We start from the raw sequence: 20,413 nt of genomic DNA, 5'->3' as shown, positions 1-20,413 counted from the left end.
GAGAATCGTGTTGAATTGAAAAAAAAAAAAATCGATTCTGAATCGAATCGTGAACCCAAGAATCGATTCTGAATCAAATCGTTGGACAACAAAAGATTCCCAGCCCTAATATATATATATATATATATATACCATCCATCCATCCATTTTCTACCGCTTGTCACTTTTGGGGTCACGGGGGGTGCTGGAGCCTATCTCAGCTGCATTCGGGCGGAAGGCGGGGTACACCCTGGACAAGTCGCCACCTCATCATACCAAAGACTAGGAAAATGGGAGCCATTACCTCCCTGCTTGACACTCAGCATCAAGGGTTGGAATTGGGGGTTAAATCTACTACTACTATTAATCGAGTTTTCAAACATATGAATTGATTTATAATGGAATAAATAAAAATGGCAATTTGGATTTTTTTGAGCACCCCTAAATATTATATACTGTATTGAAATGTGTTTGTAAAAATCAAAATAATTACTGAAACATCTGCTTGTCACCTTGACTTATGACTCATCCATCAGTCTGTATGTACACAAATCAAACACCTAGGCAATTGTGTAGTAATATAAGAAGGCGATTATACATTTATTTTTATACATTCCACATAGAATTATGCCAGATAACGTTCATGAATTATAATTTTCAATGTAAAAAATTGAAAAGAATGAATATTTTTGCCAAGGGTCTGAATACTTAATACTACATGGGATTCTTGAGTTGTTTTATTTTTAATAAATTGGCAAAAATGTCTACATTTCTGTTTTTTTTCTGTCAAGATGGGGTGCTGAGCATGCAAACCCCGTTTCCATATGAGTTGGGAAATGGTGTTAGATGTAAATATAAACGGAATACAATGATTTGCAAATCCTTTTCAAGCCATGTTCAGTTGAATATGCTACAAAGACAACATATTTCATGTTCAAACTCATAAACATTTTTTTTTTGTGCAAATAATAATAAACTTAGAATTTCATGGCTGCAACACGTGCCAAAGTAGTTGGGAAAGGGCATGTTCACCACTGTGTTACATGGCCTTTCCTTTGAACAACACTCAGTAAAGGTTTGGGAACTGAGGAGACACATTTTTGAAGTGGAATTCTTTCCCATTCTTGCTTGATGTACAGCTTAAGTTGTTCAACAGTCCGGGGGTCTCCCTTCTGCTATTGCAGGCTTCATAATGCCAAACACATTTTCAATGGGAGACAAATCAGGCCAGTCTAGTACCCGCACTCTTTTACTATGAAGCCACGTTGATGTAACACGTGGCTTGGCATTGTCTTGCTGAAATAAGCAGGGGCGTCCATGGTAACGTTGCTTGGATGGCAACATATGTTGCTCCAAAAGCTGTATGTACCTTTCAGCATTAATGGCGCCTTCACAGATGTGTAAGTTACCCATGTCTTGGGCACTAATACACCCCCATACCATCACACATGCTGGCTTTTGAACTTTGCGCCTAGAACAATCCGGATGGTTCTTTTCCTCTTTGGTCCGGAGGACACGACGTCCACAGTTTCCCCCAAAAAATTGAAATGTGAACTCGTCAGACCACAGAACACTTTTACGCTTTGCATCAGTCCATCTTAGATGAGCTCGGCCCCAGCGAAGCCAGCGGCGTTTCTGGGTGTTGTTGATAAATGACTTTCGCTGTGCATAGTAGAGTTTTAACTGGCACTTACAGATGTAGCAACAAACTGTAGTTACTGACAGTGGGTTTCTGAAGTGTTCCTGAGCCCATGTGGTGATATCCTTTACACACTGATGTCGCTTTTTGATGCAGTAGGTCATAAGCATTTAATGTTACATGCAGTGATTTCTCCAGATTCTCTGAACCTTTTGATGATATTACGGATCTTAGATGGTGAAATCCCTAAATTCCTTGCAATAGCTCGTTGAGAAATGTTGTTCTTAAACTGTTCAACAATTTTCTCACGCATTTGTCCACAAAATGGTGACCCTTGCCCCATCCTTGTTTGTGAATGACTGATGTTCCAAATAAGTGTTTGATGAGCATTCCTCAACTTTCTCAGTCTTTTTTGCCACTTGTGCCAGCTTTTTTGAAACATGTTGCCGGCATCAAATTCCAAAATGAGCTAATATTTGCAAAAAATAACCAAGTTTTCCAGTTCGAACGTTAAGTATCTTGTCTTTGCAGTCAATTGAATATAGGTTGAAAAGGATTTGCAATTTGTTTATTTTTTTTTACGATTTACCATAACGTGCCAACTTCACTGGTTTGGGGTTTTGTACGTTAAAATGAGCTGCCAGTCTACAGAGTACGAAAATAAAATGTATAATGACCAAATGCATATGCGGTTGTTTATTAATACCATGAAGACATGCAGCCCCAACTGCAATGTGGCCCTCGGTGAAAATGGGTCTGGCGCCCCCTGTGGCATAGAATAAAGCCATCTGCATCACAGAAAGTTTCTCAAACAAATCAAATGTTGAAACAAACTTTTTCCAAAGTGATAGCTGCAGACACGAGCACGGCCCGACTGTACTCTCCACACCATGTAACTCTCACATGTTGGAGAGCCATTATCCTCAACGCGCTTTGGTGATTTTTATCTTCATTTTCTATTAAAAGCTCTTTCATACCGCTATACATCGTCCTCCGCTAGATTTATTGCCCTTCCCTCGCTCGTTTGCCCTCCATTTGCAAAAAATAACAAAGTTTTCCAGTTCAAACGTCAATGCCTGGTTCACACAAATGGCGCTTGCCGCGCTTTAAAGCAAAGCGCCGTCATTTTTGTCAATTTTTCCACGAATATCCCGATCTCCGAAGTAATGTTATGCTTTGATACGCTCTGATACGAATTAGTTGCCGCTTTAGGGGGGACGAATTACCGTTCCTCACGATTTGATCCCGCTTTGATACATTTTATTAGGCTTTATTGAACTTTATTACGCTTTGATGCGATCCTGACGCTTTAAATCAGGCTCTGGCACGATTATCAAGCTCTGTTGCGCATTGGAATTAATGTGTCATGAACATTATGAACATTAATTTGTAATAATGACTTTGAAATGTGATATTGTTATGTAATTATGTGCAATTTGGAAGATGCTGTGATTATTATTTTGTGAATTTGATGAATAAATTGCGTGCGCACACATAATATAATAAAAAAGAGAAATATGATAAACAAATAAGTAACATTTTTTTTGAAAAAGTCAGTATAGTAAGTTTTCCCCACATTTTTTTAGATTTATCTATTTATTTGATTTCTCTTTTTGTTTTATTATATACAGGATAAAACACATAATGTAATAACAGAGAGAAATATGATAAACAAATAAGTTAAAAAAAAATGTGAAAAACTCAGTATACTGTTTTCCACACATTTTTTATATTCATTTATTTTTTCAATTTCTCTTTTTTTCCCCGTTATATTATGTTTATTATTTATTATGTTTTATATCTTCATTTCTTTGTCGTCTTAATAAATATCTATCTTTCATTTCTTATTCTAGTTGACAATAATAAAAGGCATTTCTTTTATTTTTTATATTAATTTATTTATTCAATTTCTCTTTTTTTCCGTTATATTATGTTTATTATTTATTATTTATTATGTTTTATATTCATTTATTTTTTCAATTTCTCTTCTTTTTTTTGTTATATTATGTTTATTATTTATTATTTATTATGTTTTATATTCATTTATTTTTTCAATTTCTCTTTTTTTCCCGTTATATTATGTTTATTATTTATTATGTTTTATATCTGCATTTCTTTTATTTCTTTGTCATCTTAATAAATATCTATCTTTCATTTCTTATGCTAGTTGACAATAATAAAAGGCATTTCTTTTATTTTTTATATTCATTTATTTATTCAATTTCTCTTTTTTTTCAGTTATATTATGTTTATTATTTATTATGTTTTATATTCATTTATTTTTTCAATTCCTCTTTTTTTTCCGTTACATTATGTCTATTATTTATTTTTTATTATGTTTTATATTCATTCATTTTTTCAATTTCTCTTTTTTTTCCGTTATATCATGTTTATTATTTATTATTTATTATGTTTTATATCTTCATTTCTTTTATTTCTTTGTCATCTTAATAAATATCTATCTTTCATTTTTTAAAAGCGCTATACAAGTATAACCCATTTATCATTTATTTATTTATGCTAGTTGACAATAATAAAAGGCATTTCTTTTATTTTTTATATTCAACGTCACTAGTCAATATCACAGTCACTTCCTATTTGTAGTTGTAGACTGGGGTCCGCGCTTTGAACCAAGATCTGTTAAGCTTTCCTACGCTTTGAGTCAAGCTTTGCTGAGCTTTGTCAGGCTTTGATACGCTCTCGGCGCTTTATTCCATCCTTGACAGAGCGCCGAATTTTTTTAAACCGTTTAAAAAATTTTGCCGAACTTGCCGCATGTCCCGCTTCACTACAAGCTTTCCCACCATCCATTATGACCCTCACGCTTTAATCACGCTTTGTTACGCTTTAACGCCGCTTTGCATGGCGCTTTAAAGCGCCGTCAAAGCGCCGTTGGTGTGAACCTAGCATAAGTATCTTGTTTTTGCAGTCTATTCAATTGAATATAAGTTGAAAAGGATTTGCAAATCATTGTATTCTGTTTTTTTTTTTTACGATTTACACAACGTGGCAACTTCACTGGTTTTGGGGTTTGTATGTTTTAATGGTAAATATACCTGTTGTGGTTTAACGGGAACACAAACTGCTATTGTTGTATAGACATTATCATATTAGCACATTGTCAATATAAATAACTATGATGACCGGAAAAATACTTATATTTAGCTAAACGGCCTCCTGTAAAACCCATAAATTGATAATGATAATGTGAGAGGTCTTCCGTGCGTGTCATAACAAAGACAAACCAAGCTACTGGAGAGTGTTTTGTATTCTGCCTACTATTAAATATTAACGCTAATTAATTACACTTCAGCTGCCCTTCCGTGTGATGCATTCGATGAAATGGGAGGACATAAACAACCTCTGCGTGTTTCCATCCATTCAGTTCAAACAATTCATCACTCCGCGGCCCTAAATTAAAAGGCGGCCGTGTGATTTAAAGGGCCAGCACTTTACAGTTTCCATTAAAAAAGCTCCTGTGTGTCACCTCTGTTGGATTTACTCATCATAACTTTAAGGCTTCACAACAAGGGCTGAGAATCAAATCTAATAAACACTGATTCATCATCTATTGACTTTTTGTCCACAAAGTCAAAAAGAACATAAAAAAACATCCTCCATGAGCTGCTTGTGTATTTCATTAAAGCAACGCGTGGCCACGCCTACTTTCTTTTTTTTACAACGCAATTATCATTCAGCTTGAGCAAGTGAAAAATCTTGCATGTAAGGGTAAGCCTTTTTTCTATTTAGAAATACGTTTTTAGATGCCATACGTAACATTAAGAGCGGGACGGGAGCACACAAACGTATGCAACACAAGCATAGCTATGTTAGCTAAAATGCTAATATTACACTCACATTTGATGATGTCATGTCAACAGAGTAAGAAATAGTGTCACCGTCAAACACACAGAAAAAACAAAAAAAACATGCCGCCAAACGGTGTCAGGTTCAAACACTGAACTATTTATTAAACAAGACAAGAAGCAAGGAATCAGGCAGAGACAGAGTTCAATTTTGCTCATGAGGAGAAAGGTACGGGGCTGCACACTCAGTTACAGTCTCCCACCACGCTCTAAGGCAGTGGTCCACAACCACCGGTCCGTGGATCGATTGGTACCGGGCCGCACAAGAAATAAAAAAATAAAAAAATTATATATATAGATATTTTTTTTAATTAAATCAACATAAAAAACACAAGATACAATTACAATTAGTGCACCAACCCATAAAACCTCCATACACTCATTCACACTATTAATATTTCTGGTTCCTACATTATATATCAACATAGATCAATACAGTCTGCAGGGATACAGTCCATAAGCACACATGATTGTATTTTTTTATGACAAAACATAAAAAAATAAAAAATAAAATACCATACCACCTAAAACTAATGTAAGAGCATCCAAACAACAGAAGAATAAGTGATTATTACATTTTAACAGAAGTGTAGATAGAACATGTTAAAAGAGTAATTAAGCAGATATTAATAGTAAATGAACAAGTAGACCAATAATACATTTTCTACCACTTGTCCTTAATAATGTTGACAAAATAATAGAATTGTCAAGAGGAGGAGGTTTTCGCAGCTTACTGCGAGGATTGTTCTCCTGGGATGCAATCGAACTATACTGGACAAGGCTTGAAGGTGGGAACATTATTTAATTATTCAAACTCAAGGTACTACAAAAAGCGCTCAAGGCGAAGACAAGCTTAACGCAGGAAACAAAAGCCAAGACTTAGCATAAACTATGGACATGAACCATGAAACTAAAAACACGAAACAACCCACTAAACTGTGGCTTGAAACAATTAGCAAGAACTATGGACATGAAACAAAAAGACTCACTGGACACGGCATGAATCAAACAGCATGAACTATGGCATGAACAGAGCAAATAGAGAGCAATGTCGCCAGGACGACTAACTGGCAAAACAGGCTTAAATAATAGTCTCTGATTAAAGCAGGTGCGTGAGTCAAACACATGAGACAAGTGAAACTAATCAGTCATCACGGAAAGTAAAACAAACAAGGGAGAGAAAACAGGAACTGTTGAAGTCTTAAACCGAAAATAACAAAAAACACGATCCAGACCACAGATCATGACAAGAATGATAAATGACACAATATGTTACTGCATGCTAAATTAGGCACCTTTGTTTGTTTACTTACTACTAAAAGACAAGTTGTTTTGTATGTTCACTATTTTATTTAAGGACTAAATTGCAATAAGAAACATATGTTTAATGTACCCTAAAAATTTTTGTTGAAATGAAGCCAATAATGCCATTTTTTGTGGTGCCCTTTATTTAGAAAAGTATCGGTACCAAAATATTGGTATCGGGACAACACTAATGTCATAACGGGAAGGGGTTTCGCAGCTTACTGCGAGGTTTGTTCTCCCAGGATGCAAACGGACTACTCCGGACAGGACTTGAAGGTAGGAACATGATTTAATCTTGACTCTCAAATAGGTGCAAAAAAAAGGCGCACAAGGCGAAGGCACGACTTAGCGCAGGAAACAAAAGCTAACACTTAGCATAAACTACGGACAGGGCAAAAACTCACTAACTGTGGCATGAACAAACAATCGCATGACACAAGCAATGACGCCAGGACAACTAGCTGGCAAAGACAGGCTTAAATAAGAGTCTCTTGATTAGAGCAGGTGCGAGTCCCGAACACATGAGGCAGGTGAAACTAATAAGTCGCCATGGTAACTAAACAAACAAGGGAGCGCAAACAGGAACAAAAAGAGTCCAAAACTAACAAAAACATAATCCAGACCACAGATCATGACAACTAATCCGTGCAGTTACGACTAGGGCTGCAACTAACGATTAATTTGATAATCGATTAATCTGTCGATTATTACTTCGATTAATCGATTAATAATCGGATAAAAGAGACAAACTACATTTCTATCCTTTCCAGTATTTTATTGAAAAAAAAACAGCATACTGGCACCATACTTATTTTGATTATTGTTTCTCAGCTGTTTATAAATGTTGCAGTTTATATATAAAGATTTATTTAAAAAAAAAAAAAAAAAAAAAAAAAATTTTAAAGCCTCTGCGCATAGCATAGATCCAACAAATCGATGACTAAATTAATCGGCAACTATTTTAACAATCGATTTTAATCGATTTAATCGATTAGTTGTTGCAGCCCTAATATATATATATATATATATATATATATATATATATATATATATATATATATATATATATATATATATATATATATATATGTATATATATATATATATATATATATATATATATATATATATATATATATATATTAGGGCTGCAACTAACGATTAATTTGATAATCGATTAATCTGTCGATTATTACTTCGATTAATCGAATAATAATCGGATAAAAGAGACCAACTACATTTCTATCCTTTCCAGTATTTTATTGGGGGAAAAAACCAGCATACTGGCACCATACTTATTTTGATTATTGTTTCTCAGCTGTTTGTAAATGTTGCAGTTTATATATAAAGATTTATTTAAAAAATAATAAAAAAAATAAAATAAAAAAAATAAAATAAAAACAATTTAAAAGCCTCTGCGCATGCGCATAGCATAGATCCAACAAATCGATGACTAAATGAATCGGCAACTATTTTAATAATCGATTTAATCGATTAGTTGTTGCAGCCCTAGTTACGACTAAGTACTAACTTTGCCAACATGCTATTTTAACGAGCTGCCGGAAGTAAACGCGTTAATTGACATCTGCTAGTGTGTAGCGCAGATAGCCACAGTGCGGAGACAATTGTAAAGGCTTATTGTCGTGATGGTTTCCATTATGAAGCACATTACGCTTGACTGTCACGCAGCATCTTGAATGTCAACAACTGTCCGTGCAGCCCAGGCTGTAATCTTTAATGACGATCAATGAAAGTCATTTTCACAGCGGCTGTCATTAGAGCAATCATTATTCCAGGCCCATAACACATCGTTATCTAAACATGGAAAGGTTACACTGCAAAAACTGAACTCTAAGTAAGATTAAATATCTCAAACAAGGGTGATATTTGCTTATTTTCTGTCTGATAAGATAATTCTTCTCACTGAGCAGATTTTATGTTAAGAGTGTTTTACTTGTTTTAAGTGTTTTGGTCCTAAATGATCTCAGTTAGATATTACAGCTTGTTGCTGAGATTTTAAGACCTAAAACATGCTTGAAACTAGAATATCAAGTGTTGCAAAGCTGTGTCATCAACACTCACAAGTGTAAAACTACTTTTTTAAAGTCATCATTTCTTATTTCAAGCATGAAAAAAAAAAAATCATGACTTTGACACAATTGTGTCTCATAATTAAAACAGATGACAGCCAAATTGACTTTGCTGTTTTATTTTCAATGAAACAATAGAAAACACGTACTCATTAGGGCTGCAACTAATGATTAATTTGATCATCGATTAATCTGTCGATTATTACTTCGATTAATCGATTAATAATCGGATAAAAGAGACAAACTACATTTCTATCCTTTCCAGTATTTTATTGGAAAAAAAACAGCATACTGGCACCATACTTATTTTGATTATTGTTTCTCAGCTGTTTGTACATGTTGCAGTTTATAAATAAATGTTTATTTAAAATAAAAAAATAAAATAAAATAAAATAAAAAAATAAAAAAATTTAAAAAGCCTCTGCGCATGCGCATAGCATAGATCCAACGAACCGATGACTAAATTAATCGGCAACTATTTTTATAATTTGATTTTAATCGATTTAATCGATTAGTTGTTGCAGCCCTAGTACTCATATAGTAGTACAGTTGGCACAGTACAGTAAACTGACAGTTAATATTCAAACATTTAACGTGTGACATTTCTAACAATTTCGAAGAGAAATAGTTCATGCACATTCAGATAAATTCTTCAAAATTACAATTAAAAAATTTTTGCACACTAATATATGCGCACTAATTGACTGAGAGAGCACGCACTTGACGCGATGATGTCATGTTATCCATGGAAAAATGCATTTTTAGACCATATGATTTGCCTGAGCGGCTAGGAGACCCCGAGAGTAACAAGCGCTTGCCTTGTTGACTTTCCATTAAGAACAATAAATGAGTTTTTAGTATAAGTTTGCTGGTTTCAAGAAATGTAATGCCGAGCGCTTATCATTATGTCAAGATAATGGCACTAGCATTTACTTCATTTAAGAATATTTTTCAACATATTGAGCAAAAAGGTCTTTTTTTTCTACCAAGAAAAGTGCACTTATTAGTGAGAATATACTTATTTTAAGCTATTTTTGGGTTCATTGAAGTTAGCTAATTTGACTTGTTTTGGAAAGTCTTGACAAGCCAAATGTTCTTAATTTTGCTTAGTTCAAATAAAATACCCCTCATTTTTGTATTATTTTTTTCTTGTTTTTGAACACTGACTTTTCGCAGTGCAGCAGAAAAGGTTAAAAAAAATGAAACTCCACCAGGTTGTCATGCCTTATTTTGACTTTGTTGTTCTCCTGTGTGTAGTGCTTTAGTTCCTGTCTTGCGCTGTTATTTTGGTGGCTCTTCCTGTTTTGTTGGCGGCTTCTTTCTATCGGCAATCAAGACCATTTCGGTTGTGCTGACGCTTTCCTTCTTGATGGGGACATTGTTGATTGTCATGTCATGCACGGATGTACTTTGTGGACGCCATCTCTGCTCCACACGCTGTAAGTCTTTGCTGTCGTCCAGCATTCGGTTTTTGTTTACTTTGTCGTTAGTTCAGTTTTACTTTCGTTTTGCATAGCCATCCCTATGCTTCATTGCCTTTTCCTTTCAGTTTTGTTCATTTTTGGTTTAAGCGTTACATACCTTTTTTACCCACACGCCGTCTCCCGCTGTGCTCTGCATATTATTATTATTTCTTTTTTTTCTTGTTTTTGAACACTGACTTTTCGCAGTGCAGCAGAAAAGGTTAAAAAAATGAAACTCCACCGGGTTGTCATGCCTTATTTTGACTTTGTTGTTCTCCTGTGTGTAGTGCTTTAGTTCCTGTCTTGCGCTGTTATTTTGGTGGCTCTTCCTGTTTTGTTGGCGGCTTCTTTCTATCGGCAATCAATGTCGGTTGTGCTGACGCTTTCCTTCTTGGTGGGGACATTGTTGATTGTCATGTCATGTACGGATGTACTTTGTGGACGCCATCTCTGCTCCACACGCTGTAAGTCTTTGCTGTCGTCCAGCATTCGGTTTTTGTTTACTTTGTCGTTAGTTCAGTTTTACTTTAGTTTTGCATAGCCATCCCTATGCTTCATTGCCTTTTCCTTTCAGTTTTGTTCATTTTTGGTTTAAGCGTTACATACCTTTTTACCCGCACGCCGTCTCCCGCTGTGCTCTGCATATTATTATTTTATTTTTTTTTTCTTGTTTTTGAACACCGACTTTTTGCAGCGTACGCAGTGCCATTCAGCCTTTTTTTTTTTTTTTTTACCAGGTGAAAAGTCGTCTGATTAAATTAGGCCGGGACAAAACTGCATTGGCAGAACGCACATCTGCTGTATTTTATGAGACTTTTTTGATCATCCTTATGGCTCCCGACCAGCGCTTTGGGTTTGGAGGGAGCACTGCGATGGTCGTAAAATTGTGATCAAAGGAAATGTAGAGGAGGATATTAAAAAGGAGTGCGTGAGGAGTGCAGAATAACAACGTGCAGACGGGACGTTGACAGCATGCAAAATGCACACCCCAGCTCCAAGTGTGGACGTGAGAGATTTTTCACCCGAACCTGCCCATGTGGAGTTCAACTATTTATTATGCATGCTGCTGTGATATATGCGGGCCAGTGTAGCGTTTGTCTGCCAGGAATTATTATCCGAAAACACAACCTGCACCAGCCCTTGGGTGCACGCTGGTGTAATAATAACACCCCCGAGTGTGGAACTATAGCTCGAGAGCCAGGGGGCCTTTTGAGAAGCTTAATGTGCGCTTTCCATTATTTCTGGAATCTCAACGCCCCCAAAGTTGTTAAAAGCTGCAGTTTAGCCGACAATTTTTGGAAGAATTTGCCAAAAAAATACGTCATTTTGTGACCGTTTGACACCACTAATTAACAGTGGAGTCATTCTGTTTTTTTATTATTTCATCTTGTCCTTTAACATTGCCTCTTTCCCCCCAGAAATAAACAACAAGTACAGTGAATGTCATATATAAACAATTTAAAAATACAGAATTATGTACAAAAAAAAACACTCCCATCTCTGCACTTTTATGCATAGATATTGAAAGAATCCTACTACATAGATAACGTGTTTACCTGTACATACCATGGAGTAATTGTAAGTATAATTAAGCAATTATATTAACTTGTATTATTATGTATTGTCTACACTTCAAAAAGTGAAATCTAAGTAAGATGAAATATCTCAAATAAGGCTGATATTTGCTTATTTTCTGTCTGATAAGATCATTCTTCTCACTAAGCAGATTTTTTGTTAGAGTTTTTTACTTGTTTTAAGGGTTTAGGTCCTAAATAATCTCAGTAAGATATTACAGCTTGTTGTTGAGATTTGATGAGCTATATTGAGTAAAACATGCTTGAAACTAGAATATCAAGTGTTGCAAAGTTGTGTCATCAACACTCACAAGTATAAAACTACTTTTTTAAAGTCATCATTTCTTATTTCAAGCATGAAAAAAAATAAATCATGATGCCGAGCACATATCATTATGTCAAGATAATGGCACTAGCATTTACTTCATTTAAGAATATTTTTCAACATATTGAGCAAAAAGGTCTCTTTTTTTTTTTACCAAGAAAAGTGCACTTGTTATTAGTGAGAATATACTTATTTTAAGCTATTTTTGGGTTCATTGAGGTTAGCTAATTTGACTTGTTTTGGAAAGTCTTGACAAGACGAATTTTCTTGTTCTATTGGCAGATAATTTTGCTTAGTTCAAATAAAATACCCCTCATTTTTGTATTTTTTTTCTCTTGTTTTTGAACACTGACTTTTTGCAGTGTACTACTTAGCACAGACTCGGGATCACTAGCAGGGGCTAGGAGACAATTAAAACTAACGTGACGCAAATAAAGAAGCCAGACCGACTGACTGGCAAAGGCAGGCTTAAATAATGTCAGTGATTACAATAGGGCTGCAACAACTAATCGATTATAAAAATAGTTGGCAAATAATTTAGTCATCGATTCGTTGGATCTATGCTATGCGCATGCGCAGAGGCAATTTATTATTTACTTTTTTTTTTTTTTTTTAAATAAAACTTTATTTATAAACTGCAACATGTACAAACAGCTAAGAAACAATAATCAAAATAAGTATGGTGCCAGTATGCTGGTTTTTCCCCAATAAAATACTGGAAAGGATAGAAATGTAGTTTGTCTCTTTTATCCGATTACAGTGTTTCCCATAAACTGCCAAGATACCTGTGGCGGTGGGGGCGTGGCTATGGGCGTGGTCACCATGACATAATCGAGTAATTTGCATAATTTACTACAATGATATGATTTTCTCTAAAAATGTATACTTACTAATTAATAACAGTTTTGTTTTAAACATCCATCCATCCATCCATTTTACAATATAATTACAACACTTTATGTACATATTTATATACAGATTTGAACAATAAGTTATTCACTGAAATATATTTATTAATTGTGGTTCTTACAAAAAATATATCTTATAAAATATAAAAGCTAAAATGTCTCTTAAAGCTCTGCCCCTTTAATTAGTGCATACTAAATCATTTAACTTTAGCCTACTACTACAACCATATTATTTACCAGCAACATAAAGTGAAACAGAGGCAGAGGTGTCCTGCCACAGTCAGTAACAAATAAACAGAAAACAGTAGTGGTCAAATACAAATAAGGCAACAAGAGAAGTATCCTACACTTCTCTTTTGTAAAGTAAATCTGAACAGCCTATATGGGCATCTACATCAACTATATGATTTGCCTGAGAAGCTGGACAGGACAAAAAAAAAAAAAAAAAAAAAAAGTTCTTTATTTTTTTAAAATTTGTGCTGGACGTAATTCTTTCGTGGCGGGCTGCCACAAATAAATGAATGTGTGGGAAACACTGGATTATTAATCGATTAATCAAAGTAATAATCGACAGATTAATCAATTATCAAATTAATCGTTAGTTGCAGCCCTATATTACAAACAGGTGCGCGTCCGGAGCACAAGAGGCAGGTGAAACTAATAAGTAGCCATGGTAACAAACTCAGAGGTGCATAAACAGGAACTAAAGGAGTCCAAAACTAACAGAAAACACAAGTGACTCGAAAAACTTAAACAGACTATGATCCGGGCAGCGGATCATAACAGGCTAAATCAGGCTAGAATTAAGGATTTAGAATGGCCTTCCCAAAGTCCTGACTTAAACGTGTGGACAATGCTGAAGAAACAAGTCCATGTCAGAAAACCAACACATTTTGTCAAGAGGAGTGGTCAACAATTCAAGCAGAAGCTTGTGGATGGCTACCAAAAGCGCCTTATTGCAGTGAAACTTGCCAAAATAGAAACAGGGATACCCCAGGGTAATGTCTTGGGACCTATACTATTCAGTCTATACATCAATGACCTACCAGATGTATGCACAGATATAGATTTATGCGGATGACACAGTGGTATATACATCAGGTAAGACCTGTACTCTAGTTGCTGAGAAGTTAAATGCTCAATTAGACAAAATAGCATCTTGGCTGGAGTCATCCTGTTTAACCCTAAACACTAAAAAGACTAACTCTGTCTGCTTCTCCATAAAAAAGCTACCTCAAACAAACCTGAATATCAAAATTAATGAGGAGGTCATTGAACAAGTACCTGAAGTCAAATATTTGGGCATAATCATAGACTATCAGCTGAATTTTAAAAGTCACATTAAGAAGACGTGTAAAACCCTGAAGGCAAACCTAGGCTGTTTTAAGATTATAAGACACTGCTTAACTCTTAGCTGTGCTTTTACTTTGATGAATGCAATGATTCTGTCACACATATCTTATGGCTTAACCACATGGTCCCAGGCACATCAGTCATCAATCAAGACCATTGAGTGTCTTTATAACCGCACCTTGAAAGTTCTAGACAAGAAGAGTATACCATATCATCATTGCCAAATTTTAACCAAATACAATATTTGAAGTTTTACCAATTTTATTTTGTTACACACAGTCAAACTGGTTTTTAAATGCTTGCATAACTCTGCTCCCCAATTGCTCTGCAAGGCAATTCCAAGACTGCAAAGTGGTAGCACATCTACCACCTGAGCAGTGTCAAAAGGCAACTGTTGTGTTCCATTCCGTAGAACATCTTTTTGCCCAGACTGCCTTTTCAATAAAAGGAGCACAACTATGGAACTCTTTACCGGACACTTTGAAAAGTAGACCTGCACTTGTCACTTTCAAAAAACAAACACAATTATGGCTAGTTGAGCAACAATCGTGTTCCCATGTTTAGTTTTTACTCATTTTTACTAATTGGTTTTTATCTAGTCTGCACTTTGTCTGTGTTATTATTATTATTATTGGCTTTTATCTAGTTTGCACTTTGTCTGTGTTATTACTATTATCATTATTATCAACTCATTCTATTTTTTATTTTCCTATTTTAATGATGTTGGATCTGTGTTGTTGTTGTTGTTGGGGACAAGTGTTGTAAATGAGCTTTGGCTACAAACACTGTGATGCATGCATCGGATAACTGTTTCACATGTCTATGTTTCTGTATCTGTCCCTATTTCAAATAAACCTCTATAATAAAAAAAGGACATGTAAGCAAATATGAACATTGCTGTATGTATACTTTTGACCCAGCACATTTTCAGTAGAGCCATAATAAATTCATAAAAGAAGCAAACTTCATGAATGTTGTTTATGTGACCAACAAGTATGTGACCACAGTTCTATTGGTCTTCAGATGAAGCAGAGACTTACTCGTTGTTCTTGACAGGAGACAAAAGTCTGGAATCCTGGCGCCACTCCAAAGCCCAACTGATCAATGAATGGAGGCTCGTCTTGCGTGTGGATCTGAACTTTGATGCCGGCTTCGAACGACGTCTCATCTGGTGACGAGACAAGACAGCACTGAGACCGAGTGTGAAACAATCCCAAACTCTGTTGGCTGAAGTTATTAAGTTGCTCTCATTAATAATTCAAACATGTGCAACGTGCAGCTCATTTAAATGGAGCTGCTGATTTAAACACTGTGGACGTTGTGTTACATTATATTATATTATATTATATTACACATTGATGAAGCGGCGTGAAAGATGCAAATGTGTGCAAAGTGCATGCTGGGAAAGCCGCTTCAGTCATTTAGAGTCAACAAATACAAACTAGGAGACCAAAACGCACACAATATCCACTAGAGAGGTTAGTTTGTGCGGAAATTAAGTGGGAATGCTGGAGAGGGAAATGTAAATTATGTGTGGAAAATGTGGTGATTACAGATTTTGGAATGAAGAAAATTGTCGCGGTTGATGTTTTGATGCTGGAATGTTTCGAATCGCTTGATTCGGAATTACGGCACGTCGTGACCTTGCTGGTTTTTACGAGCAGAGGAGCATGTTCGGCAGCGCACAATCACAGAGTACTTACAAGCAGACACAGTGTGTAGACAGAAAAGGGAGAACGGACGCATTTTGGCTTAAAAACTAACGATAGAGGTGAACTTATAACCAGGGATGATGTTTGATAAGAAATGATCGAGTTCGAGCCCATTATCGAATCCTCTTATCGAACCGATTCCTTATCGATTCTCTTATCAAATCCAGATAGGTTGTTGTGTATGGAAAAGAACACACAATATTTGGTTTAACAAAAGCTCACTTTTATTTTCTAAGCAAAGAATAAAAATAAAATAAATAAATAAATATTGACTGTTACCCCCCTAAAAAAATAAAATAAATACATATTGAGTGTTTTTACCCAAAGTATATTAAGTGGGATTTTTCAGAAAAACAAATATATACAGTAACACAAAAACAAGCTGTCTCTGTGATCACTATAGGTGTATAGCCATGCCTTGAGGCGTTTTTTTCCGGTCCATTATTTTTGCTGCTTGTGTGACATCACAGGAAATGACGTAGCTCAGTCTAATGACTGAGCTACTTCATTTCCTGTGATGTCCCACAGGGCATTTCTTGTGGGACGGGATTCGTTCCCAGGGATTCGAATAAAGAACCAACTCTTTTTCTTTACTATAGTGGCCTCAATAAGGGGAACCGGTTCTCAAAAAGGGATTCGATTGATTGATTGATTGATTGATTGAGACTTTTATTAGTAGGTTGCACAGTGAAGTACATATTCCGTACAATTGACCACTAAATGGTAACACCCCAATAAGTTTTTCAACTTGTTTAAGTCGGGGTCCACTTAAATTGATTCATGATACAGATATATACTATCATATATACTATCATCATAATACAGTCATCACACAAGATAATCACATTGAATTATTTACATTATTTACAATCAGGGGTGTGGAGGGAGGGGGGGGGGATATGGACATCAAGTAGTGGACATAGAGAGAGAGAGAGAGAGAGAGAGAGAGAGAGAGAGAGATCAGAAGGCATAAGAAAAAGAAAAAGTATCTGTATTTGATTGTTTACATTTGATTATTAGCAATCCGGGGAGGGTGTTAGTTTAGGGTTGTAGCTGCCTGGAGGTGAACTTTTATTGCGGTTTTGAAGGAGGATAGAGATGCCCTTTCTTTTATACCTGTTGGGAGCGCATTCCACATTGATGTGGCATAGAAAGAGAATGAGTTAAGACCTTTGTTAGTTCGAGTCCATGGAATCGGTTCTTTTCTTATCGAACGATTCTTTTCTTATCGAACAACCGGGCGAAGCGGTTTCGAACATCATCCCTACTTATAACACTGAAACGCGCTCAGGAAGAGATGCTTTGAGACATTTTCTAGCTACTTTTAAATCACTAATCCTCGCCTCCATGGCGACAAATGAAGTACCATTCTTACAAGTATCATTATCACTGCAGGACGAGGAATAGCGAAACATGCTTCACTACACATCGTAGCTCACCGGCGTCACCGCTAATGACGCCATTCCAGAATGTAAACAAACGCCATTGGTGGATCGACACCTGACATCCACTGTAATGATACCAAATTCGGGAGCGTATCTCGTCGACACTACTATGATTTTATTGACATTTTTTAGCATCACAACATCTTCTTTCGTTTTTTTAACATTTATATTATGTTTATAAACTCAGTAAATATGTCGCTGGACACATGAGGACTTTGAATACGACCAATGTGCAAACCCCGTTTCCATATGAGTTAAGGAAATTGCTCCAAAAGCTGTATGTACCTTTCAGCATTAATGGCGCCTTCACAGATGTGTAAGTTACCCATGTCTTGGCCACTAATACACCCCCATACCATCACACATGCTGCCTTTTACACTTTGCGCCTATAACAATCCGGATGGTTCTTTTCCTCTTCGGTCCGGAGGACACGACGTCAACAGTTCCCAAAAACAATTTGAAATGTGGACTCGTCAGACCACAGAACACTTTTCCACTTTGTATCATTCCATCTTAGATGAGCTCGGGCCCAGCGAAGCCAACAGTGTTTCTGGGTGTTGTTGATAAACGGCTTTCGCCTTGCATAGGAGAGTTTTAACTTGCACTTCCAGATGTAGCGACCAACTGTAGTTACTGACAGTGGGTTTCTGAAGTGTTCCTGAGCCCATGTGGTGATATCCTTTACACACGGATGTGGCTTGTTGATGCAGTACAGCCTGAGGGATGGAAGGTCACGGGCTTAGCTGCTTACGTGCAGTGATTTCTCCACATTCTCTGAACCCTTTGATGATATTACGGAGCGTAGATGGTGAAATCCCTAAATTCCTTGCAATAGCTGCTTGAGAAAGGTTGTTCTTAAACTGTTCAACAATTTGCTCAGGCATTTGTTGACAAAGTGGTGACCCTCGCCCCATCCTTGTTTGTGAATGACTGAGCATTTCATGGAATCTACTTTTATACCCAATCATGGCACCCACCTGTTCCCAATTAGCCTGCACACCTGTGGGATGTTCCAAATAAGTGTTTGATGAGCATTCCTCAACTTTATCAGTCTTTTTTGCCACCTTTCCCAACTTCTTTGTCACGTGTTGCTGCCATCAAATTCTAAAGTTAATGATTATTTGCAAAAAAAAAAAAGTTTTATCAGTTTGAACATGAAATATGTTGTCTTTGTAGCATATTCAACTGAATATGGCTTGAAAAGGATTTGCAAATCATTGTATTCCATTTATATTTACGTCTAACACCATTTCCCAACTCATATGGAAACGGGGTTTGTATATATATATATATATATATATATATATATATATATATATATATATATATATATATATATATATATATATATGTATATATATATATATATATATATATATATATATATATATATATATATATATATATATATATATATATATATATATATATATATATATATATATATATATGTGTGTGGGAAAAAATCACAAGACTATTTCATCTCTACAGGCCTGTTTCATGAGGGTTTCCTCAATCATCAGGAGAAAAAATAAATAAAATAAAAAAATCTCCTGATGATTGAGGAAACCCTCATGAAACAGGCCTGTAGAGATGAAATAGTCTTGTGATTTTTTCCCACACATACATATTACGCTCTACCACAGTATTGAGCACTATTTTTTTGTGGATAATCCAATTAAGACATATATATATATATATATATATATATATATATATATATATATATATATATATATATATATATATATATATAAAATAAACATATATTAAAAATATATATAAATATAAGTATGATAATACTCCCATGGCAAAAGTGTGATTTCAACATTATGTTCCTTTCCTTGTTTATTTGACCAATTTTCCCTAAAAGTCTAAAAAGTGTGTTTCATTTGATTACTCGACTCCTAAAATAATTGACAGCTGGAATTATGGGTAAAACGGGGATAATTGGGATGTGTAAAAGTCAGACTGTTCTGAATATTTTCATGTGGAACTCAAATGTGTCCATTCATTTTTAATGGGAAGTGCGTCAGAGGAAATGTGGATTCAAGGAAAATGTGATTTTTTTTCTTCTTCGAACGTGTCGAACAATAACCGTCAAAAGAACGGAACATTTTGGCACCAGATTGCGTTGAGAAATGTGAAAGAAGTAGAATGGGTCAGAGTGAAGCTAATGAATATGCTCTTCTGCACCGCCACAATAATGTGCAACATAACATACTGTATTGTATGTACAAGATGGTGCCACTTCCCTCCTGTCAAGTGTTCCGTCGGTAATAAAGACATTATATATTTACACTAGCAGATGATGTCACTGCTTCAGCTCTCATCAAGCGTGTGTGTGTGTGTGTGTGTGTGTGTGTGTGTGTGTGTGTGTGTGTGTGTGCATGACACGATGTGATGAATATTTGAAATAATTATGTTTTTCACAAGTTGCCTTCCATTGATTTTGTGTCTTGATAAATGACTTTGTCTATTTTTATTGATTCCTGCAAGGCACGAAATTGAACGTACACGTTAGAACAGTGGTCCCCAACCTTTTTGTAGCTGGGGACCGGTCAACGCTTGAAAATTTGTCCCCACGGACCGGGGGGGAGGGGGAGATTTTTTTTTTTTTTTTTTTTTCCATAAAGAAATACAATCATGTGTGCTTACGGACTGTATACCTGCAGACTGTATTGATCTATATTGACATACACATACACAATATGTATATATAGTGTTTTTATGTTGATTTAATTAAAAAAAAA

General features: G+C 35.6%; 1 protein-coding gene across 3 annotated transcripts in view; it reads right to left on the bottom strand.

Moving 5' to 3' along the window:
* Positions 1-20,413, bottom strand: part of asic1b (acid-sensing (proton-gated) ion channel 1b) — a 463,006-nt gene that overhangs the window by 53,651 nt on the left and 388,942 nt on the right. For all 3 annotated transcript variants that reach the window (XM_062037851.1, XM_062037849.1, XM_062037850.1), the window contains one exon: positions 15,543-15,670. In XM_062037851.1, coding sequence (XP_061893835.1) covers positions 15,543-15,670 — 128 coding nt within the window. The remainder of the gene's footprint in view (positions 1-15,542; positions 15,671-20,413) is intronic.

Source organism: Entelurus aequoreus, linkage group LG26 (genome assembly GCF_033978785.1).
Source record: "Entelurus aequoreus isolate RoL-2023_Sb linkage group LG26, RoL_Eaeq_v1.1, whole genome shotgun sequence".
Lineage (NCBI taxonomy): Eukaryota > Metazoa > Chordata > Actinopteri > Syngnathiformes > Syngnathidae > Entelurus > Entelurus aequoreus.
This window is presented reverse-complemented; position numbering and strand designations above follow the sequence as displayed.